The sequence below is a fragment of the Ptiloglossa arizonensis genome, chromosome 2 (genome assembly GCF_051014685.1).
Source record: "Ptiloglossa arizonensis isolate GNS036 chromosome 2, iyPtiAriz1_principal, whole genome shotgun sequence".
Classification (NCBI taxonomy): Eukaryota; Metazoa; Arthropoda; class Insecta; order Hymenoptera; family Colletidae; genus Ptiloglossa; species Ptiloglossa arizonensis.
The window spans coordinates 24,931,712-24,944,213 of record NC_135049.1 but is presented as its reverse complement, the minus strand read 5'-3'; the positions used below and the strand labels follow the sequence as shown (position 1 = coordinate 24,944,213).

Genomic DNA, 12,502 nt, shown 5'->3' with positions numbered 1-12,502 from the left:
TAGGTTAAAATATTATTGAGCTACTGACAGTTCTAATTTATAACATTCAAAGTGTGTATGTAGGTTTGACTTGAATTCATTTTCAAAACACAATGGTACATATTTAATAAATGATAATTTACTTCTTGGTTTGATTATCTATTATGAACTCTAAATATCATGGAACTATTGACAGAGCATTATTCTTATTTTATAAGCATTTGGGGCTAGGTGAAACTTATTGGAATTTATTTTCAAAATGTACTGGCACATATATACGTATATAATAAATAATAATATAATCCTTAAATTCATAATCTATTTACAAAGAAAGTAAACAGTTGCAATACATGCATGAATTTATATTTGGATCAAAGTTTAAATTTAGCTAATAGAAAAAATTCTATTTAAAATATTTTATATTTTTAGATATTTGTAACTACATAACTATTTATCAATTACTATGATAACATATATACAAATAATTATTTTTAGTATGAAATATTATTTAATATACTTATTAATACATTAATAAGTGTTATCTTATTTATCTTATAAACTTCATGGGTGATATAGCAATGGAAAAGGGAAAGCCTTTCTTTAAGGAAAAAGAACTGGCAAGTGATGGAGTATGGAAATCTGAATCCTTAGTGGGAAACCAATAAGTCTAAGAAGAAGCTTATTAGAACAGAGAAAAAGTGAATAGAGGAAGGAGCATTGGCATAAGATTATAGGATAACAAAGAAGATACTAATTGAGTTAATCAATAAATTGTGCAATCAAAGCATACAATATGGTCTCGTGGGATTCGATAATGGTGCTGACATGATATCACCCCTAGTTAAGTTTCTAGTTTATACTTTATTGGAGAATATTTTACGATGTTGATATTTTAAATCGTTGCATAAAAAAACTATTAAAGGCCAATAAAATTAAATTGAACAAATGTTATCTTTATGTACGAATACTTCTGTGGACCTTTGTAGGTCAGAAACTACATTTAAACTGGATAAAAGTAAGTTACATTTTTTCCTAGAATTCGTCGATTTGACGCAATTGAAACTGATCACTACTAAAAGTAGTCAATCATAGCTAGAGCGGCAGTATTATACATAAGTATTTGATCCGAGGTATACTTGGCGTAAAGAAAACCAAGTGACTTTGATAAAATCTCATTGGTTTGCTTCGCTCAACGTCATTTTCGTTGGGAGTGTATTATAGGTTAGCGCATAGTGGGGCGTAACACAAAAGGACTATATAGGATATATATACATACACATAAATAATTAAAGGCAAATTTCACTAAAAAATTGTTGTAGATGTCGGAGTCTCAAACAGGAAGTTGAACGTCATATATAAATAGTAATTTGTACAAATTTGGATACAGTGTTGTTTAGTATAGGGGCCCTTCACGCGCCTGCTTCCTTTTTTTTTTTTTTAAGGTTTCCTTCCAGCAAAACCTACTAAGTACTTATGTTGTCATTGAAACCGCACACTGTTGAAGAGGTAATTGTGTTAAATTAGTGTCGTGTTCGGACAAGAATGTGGTACTTAATGTAAATCGTGTTGATTTTATGTATCTATTTAGGGTGTAAACGCAACGTTTCGATCCTGTTGTAGTCACGTGGTTTTATTTACTTGGAGTGTTTTCCGTTGGATGGAGTATAGATTTTAGGGGAATAAAATTTGTTTAATGTTTTTTATCGTTTTTACGAAGCTTTTTTTTAAATAATTGTACATTCAAATGTAACTTTAAGAATTCAAGAAAAAAAAATGTATTGTTTCGTTGAAAACGAAGCATACCCTATATTTCAATTCAATCCTATAGTCGGTTACTAGTAATTTGTTCATTTATACGTCAGAAATTCTTGGGGAGTGTATGATAGACAATTTTCTATCACATTTGTAATGACATCATAATAATGTTTGAAATATAAATTCAGCATGTCTTGTAACATTTATCAAACGAAATTCTTGTTTTTTATCAAAGAAGTAAGTTACCGTTTTTCATATTCATTCAACTACAAACTAAAGTTTACGTCGCATTTTTATCGCATGATAGCGTTTTCATAAGTTTTTAGATTTATAATTTAAACATTAACGACGTGAAAACGATTTTCTGTAAGTTTTCAGTTTCATAATCTTTAGTTTCTGTCATGACATTTAGGTTACTTGTACAAATTGTGGAAAAGTAAAAAAAGATCTGTGGTCGTTGTTATAAGTATAATTCTACGAAAAAGTAAACTCTGATAACAATATTGGCATGTCGGACGAGCATAATGAACCTCTTGCTCCAGTGGACATTACTAATAAGTATTACATATTTCATAATTATTATGATAGCAAAACTTTCCTTGAGTTACATACAATAATATAATTATCAGATTGGACTCTTTGGAAAATCCAGCAAAGCCACCAATTGTAATGTATAAACACACAAATCACTGGGACAAATTTAAAAAAGGTTTAGAACCTGCTGATCAAGAGATAGTTGATCGATTACAAAAGTTAAAAGAAGAGGACAAAACTACAGCTTTAAGTGTCGATGAAATAAAAAGAAGGCTGGCATTATTAAAGGATGAAGTTCCAGGCGCTAGTAATCATAAAACAAATGTACACAAATATCAATCGTGAATGTATAAAATTGTTTCACTATAATTATTTTGTATGCAATTACTTTATTGTTTACAGATACATCAAGTGGATGTCAGGACAAATCAGCAGAAAGCAGATGACTTGATACAGGAGTATCTCGGGCAATTAGAATTATCCTCAGGAAGTGATTCTGTTAGTGAAATTGAATCGAGATTAAGATCGTTGCAGGGTGTGAGCAATGTGTCCAAGAAGGTACACAATTGGTGTATAAATAATAACTTGGGTATAATTGAATATTATATATGTTCGTGGTCATTCTTTTAGCATTCAAATAAAGATATTGACGACGACGAAAAACATGTAACTAAGAAATTAATTGCAAAAGCTTTGGCTGAAGCTGAATTAGAGAAAAAATATGAAGAAGATGTAGATGAGTTGCAAGAAATAGACGTTGATGTATGTGTAATTAATTTCTTACATCATTAAACAATGAATAGTAAATTTTGATTGCAATATTAATGGTTACAGATGGGAAAAGATACTGATGACGAGGACGAGAAACCTACTTGTGTAATGTGCGATCAAACAGAAAATTTAGAACGCTGTTTAGGCTGCTGCAATGATCTTTATTGTCCCATGTGCTTTGAGGAAAATCATAGTGATTTTGAGATGAAAACGCATAAAAGAATGCCAGCGATGAAATCGAGCCTCAATTGAGATTGTTAGAAATTTGAGACAAAAATGCTTCTTAACAATTCATGTGACAAGCAATTCTTCATTGAGGCACCTGCTATGTAATATTTACAAAAGGTTTATGAATAGTATTAATTGCAATTTGATATCATGGTCACACATGCTATCGTTAAAATAGAAGCATTTCTTGCATTGTATACATAAAGAATAAATAATACAGATTTGCTAACAGTTAAAGTCATAAGCTTGAAGCTGATATTGTGATCCTATTACACAGTGTGTTACTAGAAATTATTTTATGCTATATTTACTTTAATGGAAAATAGTTTTATAATAATACTATTTAATGTGATGTATTTAATAATCAATACACGTGCTTTTGCTATGATACAAAAATTAATTTGTGGTAAACAAAATTCTCTGGTTGCGTTCGATTTTTTGTCCAATTAATTTTGTTTTACAAACTTGTATATAAAAGTAGAAATTGCAAATTTCGCGACCAATTTTTAATGAAAATCGAAAAAATTGTTTTCCAAATTATCTAATTTTTTATATCTTTTAAAATTCGAACTTACCAGAAGTGGTTTTTGGCTGTCCTGAAAGCATTATTGTCCTCGCGATTCAAATACCAAAGTAAATTCGGCGATCCGATCTAGATGTCAGTAAAGACATCTACTGACTTCTTCACCGGGATTCCCCGGAGGTAGTCGGCGTTGCGACGCAAAAACCTTTTCAAAATCTAAGCAGGCCTTCTATTTTTAGATGACTCGTATGCGTCTGCCGTGCCAAGTTTTCGACGACGTTCGGATCGGTTACTTACTAACGAACAAGACATTTGTCCTTTTTAATACTATTAATTCGACGACACCAGATTTTTTCGTTTTAATTATTAATTCGGTAGATGTATACATAGTTATCTTGCAGTCTAGCAAAATAAAACAATAACCTCCTGTAATTGATCGAAACTAATAAAAAATTAAATAGAATTATTAATCTCCGATCGATAAGTTGAGGTTAAATTAGAATTGTACAAAGCTAAATTATTTATGCTAGATGTATTATACACGATACAAAAGCATTTGTTAATTTTAAGAGAAAATTAGACATTGTAGAAATTTATGTTTTTCTTTTTCAATGATCTTACAAAGAACCACAATAAAAGTAACCTCGTTTTCAAATGAATATCCTTTTTCAATACGCTGTCAATTACATTTTCCTTTGCGTTATTATACGAGGGGAAACCTTATGATTACAAACAATTCATAGGAATTTGACAGTGAACAAATCGTGTGCACATAACGAATATTCTTAACAGGTTGTTGGTACCGGAATTTCCGTTATAGTAGGAACTACACATGTCATACATATATCTTTGAGAAAGTACATCACATGTTAAACATACTTTTTTCTTTTTCAGACTATTGTTTATATTTTTTGAACATCCATGCGTGTTTTTGACTTTAACGATATTAGTTCATTTTTCATCTAATAAATATTTTTTCTTACTAACTTTCTGTTTAATATTTTGTCAGGTGTGTGGGAACGATGTACTACCTCTTGTAGTATGCGTCACTCTAAATTTAACTTATTATTTACGAAGCTTTTTCCGACGTTCGCATTCTTCGATATCGTTATTATCTATTGTGAAACGTTTGTAAAAATTACTCGCTTTTAATGAAGTCTTTTCACAATAAATACCTCTATTTTATTATTAATCGACTTACTGTTAGTGTATAATTAATTCACAAATATTTTTTTGTGGATTTCTTATTATATAGCTAATTATATTATTCAATATATTCAGTGACAATGGTGACCTATCTTTATTTGAGAAGCCCACTTGAAATTGTTTTCTAATTGGAACTTTTAGAGCTTTTAACTTGAACATGAATATTAATAAAAATTGTATAGAACTGTATTAACTGATGCATAGAATATTCTTTGAAATTTTAAATTCATGCTATTTGAAGAATATACAGACTTACGAGTTCCACTCGATCGACTTGGTTATGGAAACTAAAATTCCCGTTACAAAAATGCTTCCTAGAGTGTAGTTTGTAAGAGTTTTTCTAAAAACGAAACGTCTTTCGAGTGGTGACATTTTTATTCCGTTTTATTACTTTGGACAATAGCCAGAATACTGTACCCTTCCATTTTGAGATTCAACTATTTTTGTGCAAAATTTTTAGTAAAAATAATTTAATTGCGCTCTTTTCCTTCTCTATTGGACATTGCTCTGCTATTTAATATTCAATATCTCAAAACTAAAAACTTTGATTTTTAAAACTTGTAAAACAATCTATAGTTAAGCCAAAGAAAGAATGACTTGGGTGCACTCACAATGTCAAGTGTTGAGTAGTGATGGATTTAAGCGCATTTGTTCAACCGCAAATTTATGAATACTATACTGATTAATAACATTTAATAGCTATACTTCACTTGTGTCTGTAACGTACACTTATTTTCACTTGTAAATATATTACTTTCTTTATTTAGTACTTGAACTCTTTTTGTATTCAATCTTGGCGCAATAAAGACGTATTATTATTATTATTCATATGAAGTATTTTGTATTTTTCATCTAGGTATTACCACGTATGCATAATAAAGATATTTAATAATAATTATTGAAATTTTAAGTGATTAAGGAAAAATTCAGATAAAAATGTATCTATTTGAAAGGGGACACGATTGGCTTGCAGATGGGAGTGTCAGAGAGACTTAAAGATCAATTTCTTTTTACATTGAATGTCTAGTTTTTTATACTGAAACTAAACAGAGCACTAAAGTTTGAAAGTAAAAAGTTTTGTTCGAGAAATTTCCCCCACCACTAAAGTTGACAGTTTTTTGTTCTCAACTGTACGTATTCACTTCGTATTACAGTGACTGATAGTAACATTTGTTTCTGTTTGTAATAAATAAAACTTAATGGACTTCGCAAAGATAAACAAAAAAAAAAGTTTCACGGGATACAGGAAATCGGAAATCGGACCACGCGTTACGGATTCCAAAGACCAGACTCTGTATTTTTATCGAATGCGTTTGTTCATAAAATAGTTACATTCTCGCCAGATATTTATACAACCTTCTACAGTATAGTTTCTTGTTTTGCCTTTCTAGTCAGTCACTCTGTCTCTCCCTCTTCTTTTATGCACTCTCTCTTTTCATACACGCACATACACACGCACGCTTTTCGTCGGAAAAAATACAAAATTTCTGGCTCGAAAGCACGTGACCTCTACGGATACGTAAACAACATCATACAGAAGAAAAATGACGAAAAAAAAAAAAACAAAGGTCGAAAGTAATAATGAGTATCACCCTGAACAAGGAACCATAAAATGATGTATCCCAATCTCCGTTATCCAGAAAAAAAATATATATATAACGAAAAAGAAATTTAAAAAAAAAAAAAAAGAATACAAAGATTATTGACATCTTTAAAATAATGTCTCCAAAATGCAATGAAGAACTGTCTACAGGTTGAATCAACTTTTTCTCAATCATTCGATAACAATGAACGGGATGCATCATTTCTTACAAGACGAACACGTACAATCCTAACAATATGTACACGGTTCGTATACAAACACGTGTTCCGTCGGCGACACCAGACACGGAGATATTCAGCGCACGTAATTTGCGCTTAAATCGTTCCAGCGGACGTAGAATAAATTATAAATAATAATAATAATAATATAAAGTTAATTAATCAGGGCGTGCGCTGTAATACTAGAAACGGATATTACTCCGTTCATGAAAATCGTCCCCGACGATCCCAACGCGTTCTCGTTAAACGAATCGTCGATATTAAAAAAAAAAAAAAACAAAATTCGCGTGATCGTGTCGAGTTAATCCTTCGTCTATCATCGATACCGACGAAATCGTCGGTTCCGATAATACAGGATACCAAAAACAACATCTTGCGGTTCTCGTGTTCACCGAGAACACATATCTCTCGCTTTCACACGCATGCGCGCGCACACGCACACATGGGACATACATACATATACATACACGATAAATTCCCTTCCTTTCGGGTCCTCCGATGGAAGGAAGAAATGTCTGACAAGTGACGTTACAAATTAAATATAGAGGAGAAGAAGAACACTCTTACATTCTAACCATTTCGGTGCTAAGACTTTTGACACGACTCGGCACGCGCCGTATGCGGGAATCCCTTGGTCACGTTTGTTGTTATATATATATATTCGCAGAACGCCTATATAGTGTTTGCCGCGCGCAACGTACAGATGGGAGTTCGAAACATCGGTTCTAGAAAGAATTGCGTATCGTACGGCCGCCGGTCAGCTTTCGTAAGGCTCGCCACTACTCAAGCAAAAATTACTCGACACTGTCTACATTTCCCTTAACGATTCTTTTAGCTTCTTTACTCATTTAGTAACAACTAGAAGCGTCTGCAGCGCCCAAAGGGTTAAGAGACGAATACAATAATTCCCGCTTTCAAGTAACAATTTTATACACCGAATTCAAATAACGGAATCATCGCACCGTTCACACTTAACGACATCTCGGCTGGTGGATTTATAGTGGTCACAATTTGGGATAAAAGTTACTATTTATCTCGATCGCGTATGATCTCAATTTTGTTACTTGAAAGCGACCGTCACTGTGTTTCTCATTCTCTCTCTTTCTCTCTCTCCTTGTGCGAATCACACACCAGAAAACATCTCTAATACAATTTCGCGCGAGTATTCCTCGAATTCAGTGGGCTCATCCCTCCCAGAAAAAAACAAAAAAAAAAAAAATAATCAAGAAGATACGAACAGCCTCGTCCAAATGCAAATATCAGCGCGCGCAGCAATAATTCAATGTGATAATAATGGAAAGAAAAAAGAAAAGTTCGTTGTTCGACGCGTCTACAAATGCTGAAAACGCTGTCTTACCGACGAAGACGATCAACAGCGCCGCGGACGAAGAAGCAACGAAACGATCGGAAGAACGGTTCCCCGTTGGCGCTGACGAACAATCATGCGGGTACGTCGATCCACGACGCTCCGATCCGGCACCAAGATCAACGACAAAGCTAGCACGAGCATAGAGAGGACTCCGTGGCACTTCACGGGCCACCAGACATCTTTTCTTCGACTCCCCAAGCGGTTTCCATACGGCGATATACACGTGCGAGACCAACGCCGGACCGATCCCTGATCCTGAACCGTTATTCTCGGTGCAACATTATTGGAAGCGTCTATCGGTATTACTTCGCGTCCGTTTCAGCACCCTCCGATGATGACAATGATACAGGTTTCTCAGATGCCTGTTGTTTCTTCGATTTTTTCCCCTTCTTGGTCGTTTTCGGTGACTTCTTCACCTCGTTCTCCACCTCCATCTTCTCTACTTTCTCTTTCTTGGTGTCGGTCTTCTCTTTAGGAACCTCTTCCGCTTTCTTGTTCTCAACGGTGACCGTCTCCGTTTTCATGGAAGCGTCCTCCTGCTTCGCCTCTTGAGGAACTGTTTCAGAATCGTTCACCGGTATTTTTTTCTCTTCGGCGGATTTTTCGTTCACCGTCTGCTCCTCGGGAACGCTCTCCATCTTCGTTTCATCGTCAACCTTTGCTTTCTCGACGGTACTCTCCTGTTCGGGTTTCTGTTCGGCAGTTGTCGGTGCAGCCTCGGGTTTCTCCGCGGGAGTGGTGTCCATGGGTTCGCCAGTGGTCTGACTGGTCTCCTGTTGTTCGTCGACCGGCTGATTCTCGTCAGGGTTCTTCGATTTCTCGTCCGAGGCGTTCTCGCTCTCCTCGTTCATCTTCGTCGGTGACGACGGACCGGATGGTAACGGGATAGGCTCGTTGGTCTGCGACTGTTCCTCCGTTTTCTGATCCACGTCCATGGCCTCCTGTTGTTCGGGTTCCTGAACGTTTTCGGTGACCTGGTCCAGTTCCTCCAGTTCCGTGGTGGTGGTCTGCGGAGAGGGAAGCGGTACTTTCGATTCCAGCAGGCTGATCGTCTCCTGTATAGTCTTTATTGCGTTCTTGCGCGCCTGTCGAACATTGTCTCTGCCCTCGGTCTCAATATCGTCCAGCTTGATCAACTCCCTGGTGAGCATTTCGTCGAGGTAGATGTACTGCTTGTCCGTTCTCGAGTTCCCGGTGTACAGTTTCACCTGTTCGGCCAGAGAGTCCACCTCCTTCTGAACCAGAGCTACCCTCTCCAGAGCATCCTTCGGAACACATGGTGGTTTGGGCTTTGGCGGTTCTTGCTGTTGAGGTTGCGGTTGAGATTGCTGTTGTTGTTGAGGTTGTTGTGGAGATTGTTTTTGCTGTTGTCTCGGTTGCTCGTAATGCTGTTGCTGTGGTTGTCTCTCGGCGAATTGTTGCTGTTTTGGTTGTTGGAAGTGGGTTTGCTGCTGCCAACGGGAGGGTTGCTCGAAAGCGGTCTGCTGCGGATAGAACGGTTCCTGAAAGTGGGGCGACCACTGGGGTCTACCGAACGGCGATTGCCCGAAGGGCGACGACCTTTGGAAAGGGGGCGGATTGCCGAACTGTGTGGGAGAGGGCTCCCTTCTGAAATGGGGCGGATTGCCGAACTGTGTGGGAGAGGGCTCCCTTCTGAAATGGGGCGGATTGCCGAACTGTGTGGGAGAGGGCTCCCTTCTGAAATGTGGCTCGTCCACGTAGCTCCTGGACAGCACCGGCTCGTCTCTACCCTCGACGAAGATCGGTATGTGCCTGACGTTGCTCTGCTGTTGTTGAGACTTTTGTTGCTGCTGCGGCTTCTGCGGTTGCTGCGGTTGCGGCGGTTGCTGGGTCTGCTGGGGCTGATTGTGTTGGGGCGTTATATCTATCCTGGAGACGTACCTCTGTCCCTGCGGTTGCTGAGATTGCTGTTGTTGTTCCGGCTGCTGCGGTTGTTGTTGACTCGAGGACTGTCTGTTCTCCGGCGGGGCGGACATCGAGCGTTGCTCGCGGCTCGCTTTGTACGGATTCTCCATGTTGTGATGATGCTGGCCTATATCCACCGTGTTACGGAGCCCGTACTGCGGTATTTGGCTCCTCCTGCTCGATTGATCGAAATTCTGGGACCGTCTGTCCTGTTGGCTCTGATTGGCCTCCGGTTCGCCGTGTGAGCTGACAGCACTCGCACCGCTGGCGGCGCTGCTACCGCTCGCCTGGCTTCTCGCGTCCTCGTCCGAGTAACCTTGGTAATTGTTGTTGCTACCAACGTTTCCGGAGCCACGGTTCCGGTTACGGAAGGAACTTTGGAACGGTATGTCGCCCCAGGGCGGTCCAAGAAGGTGATCGGCAAATTCCGGATGTCGTGCCGCTAAATAGTCCAGGTGGTTACGGATGTCGCTGCTGCGTCGACCGAAACCGTCGTCGTCGAACGGAAATCCCTGCAAATGGGAGACAACAATAGGTAAGATACACGAAATTCGAGTCATCGTTGCTTCGTGCCGGTGTAGTGTTCGGGGATCTCGAGAACGAGGGTAATCTAGGGATGAACTTTACCTTGTTTCGATAAACTCGATCGATCGATCCTCTCGTTCTCGGAGTGACCCGTTTATCGATAACTAGTTCTCTGCGCCGAGTGTACACGGCGAGTCGGTGACGATCGTCGTCTGAAGTTACTTCTTACGCGTCGATTTTTAGAAGAAACCGTACGAAATGCGTTTCATTCGACGATTTTTGGCGAACAAAGGCATTTTACTTTTTCTTCCACGCTTTGTATTTTCCGCGGTATTGGGCGATCTTCAATTTTTCGGTACCGTTTTGCAACCGATGTGGAAGACGAATTCGTAACAAAGTGGCCTTGAAACAACTTCGGTAAGCAGTAAACGACAAACACAAAAAGCGAATCGTTGTTAGCGTTGTAGGGAGTGGGTAAGATCGGTTGTCGATGGATTAAAGGGAACGTGGATAGGCTTTGCGTAGGTTGATCGCAACTTCTGATCCGATGCACGATGTGTACAAATTGTAACCATTCTACAAACACGGATGTTGGGCAACTAATACGCGTCTCGAGAATGGAAAGGTCATTCTGTTACAGGTCGTTGAATTTGTCTTTCATCGGTTACAACATCGAAGAAAATGCACGTTATCGTTTAACAAATTTAAAATCACCCCGATGCAACGAAAAATACGAAACACGAATGAAACGAAGTGTTTGTGTTCGAAGGAATTACTTCAGACGGCAATTGTCATCGACTCATCCTGTAGATTTTGAGTTTACACGTATATTCTGCAAGCCGTTACATTACAAGTAAAGCGATGTCAACTTGTACGTCTAAGAAGCCTGATTAACAGTCGATGGCGAAGTGGTGATGTCTGGTTTTCTAAATCTAAGGGACGAGATTAATATGTACGGATCGTGAAATGCATCGTCGAGTATTTGTTAAATTTGAGGCCAAGCAAGCAGCTCGATTAAAAGGTTTGACAAACTGAAAGGCGAGATCGATGTGTACCACCCACCCTAAGCGCTCTGAATCGGGGAGATCCGATTGAAAGGTGCCAAGTTCGTTATTGCCAAACGTTCGTCAGACACGACGTTTATCGCCTATCTTACAAATCGGAGCTCTCAACTTTCGAGTCGAACGACTTTATCGAAAGTCAATGCTGGTGACTAGGTGAATCCTAAGTGCTCTAAATCTAGGCGATTCGAATAAAAAAGATCAACGTGCAATTCGAGGAGCTTTATCGAACATTGAACACAACTCTGAGAGATTTAACACGTTGAACGTCACGGTGTTCACTGACGGTGACCGATATAAACTTTTAAACAGCATTACTCCCGTTAATAACACTACGAAACAACTACATCGACGAATCATTGAATATTTCTACCGTTTGGACGTTTGTTCGAATCGTAACACGTAAAGTAAAAAAAAAAAAGAAACATTTTACAATCTGTCGTCGTCTTGTTATTTCGTACCATCGATGATAACAATAACAGTTATTTGAAAGTTCAATCGTGTTCGCCAATATTGAAGTTCGTTTCTCGTAAGAGTTTCGAGAAACGTTGCGAGTTCACCCGACGCTTCAACGCGTTAATCCAAAGGAGGAAAGGGTAATTGGTATCTTTCAACCGCGAAACCTTATCGAAATTATCTCGAGCGAGTGCGATTCGTTTCTTTTTTTTTTTCTTTTTCTTTTTATACGTACGCGAACGCAAGGAAAAATCCGAAGCTGCTTCACGAAGACCAGATGTCCGTGTTTCGCAGAGTCTCGAGAAGAAAGGCGCGTTGTTGCTGAGCGCTACAGCGCCTAGATTCGCG

General features: G+C 38.2%; 2 protein-coding genes across 8 annotated transcripts in view; one reads left to right on the top strand and one right to left on the bottom strand.

Annotated features, from left to right (window-relative positions):
• The window catches only part of Stv (BAG domain-containing protein starvin), a 42,362-nt gene that overhangs the window by 1,570 nt on the left and 28,290 nt on the right, over window positions 1-12,502 (bottom strand). For 6 of the 7 annotated variants that reach the window (XM_076304528.1, XM_076304529.1, XM_076304530.1 and 3 more), the window contains one exon: window positions 3,843-10,624. In XM_076304528.1, coding sequence (XP_076160643.1) covers window positions 8,489-10,624 — 2,136 coding nt within the window. In that variant the 3' untranslated portion in view covers window positions 3,843-8,488. Of the gene's footprint in view, window positions 1-3,842; window positions 10,625-12,502 lie in introns of those variants that run through there. The other variant, XR_012991121.1, reaches the window with a different exon arrangement.
• Window positions 2,175-3,663, top strand: LOC143143377 (uncharacterized; the record flags this gene model as incomplete). The annotated part of the gene is given in 6 exon segments (XM_076304536.1): window positions 2,175-2,217; window positions 2,220-2,292; window positions 2,364-2,592; window positions 2,671-2,826; window positions 2,899-3,030; window positions 3,103-3,663. Coding segments are annotated over 6 exon segments (822 nt in total), but the record flags the coding sequence as incomplete, so codon positions are not given.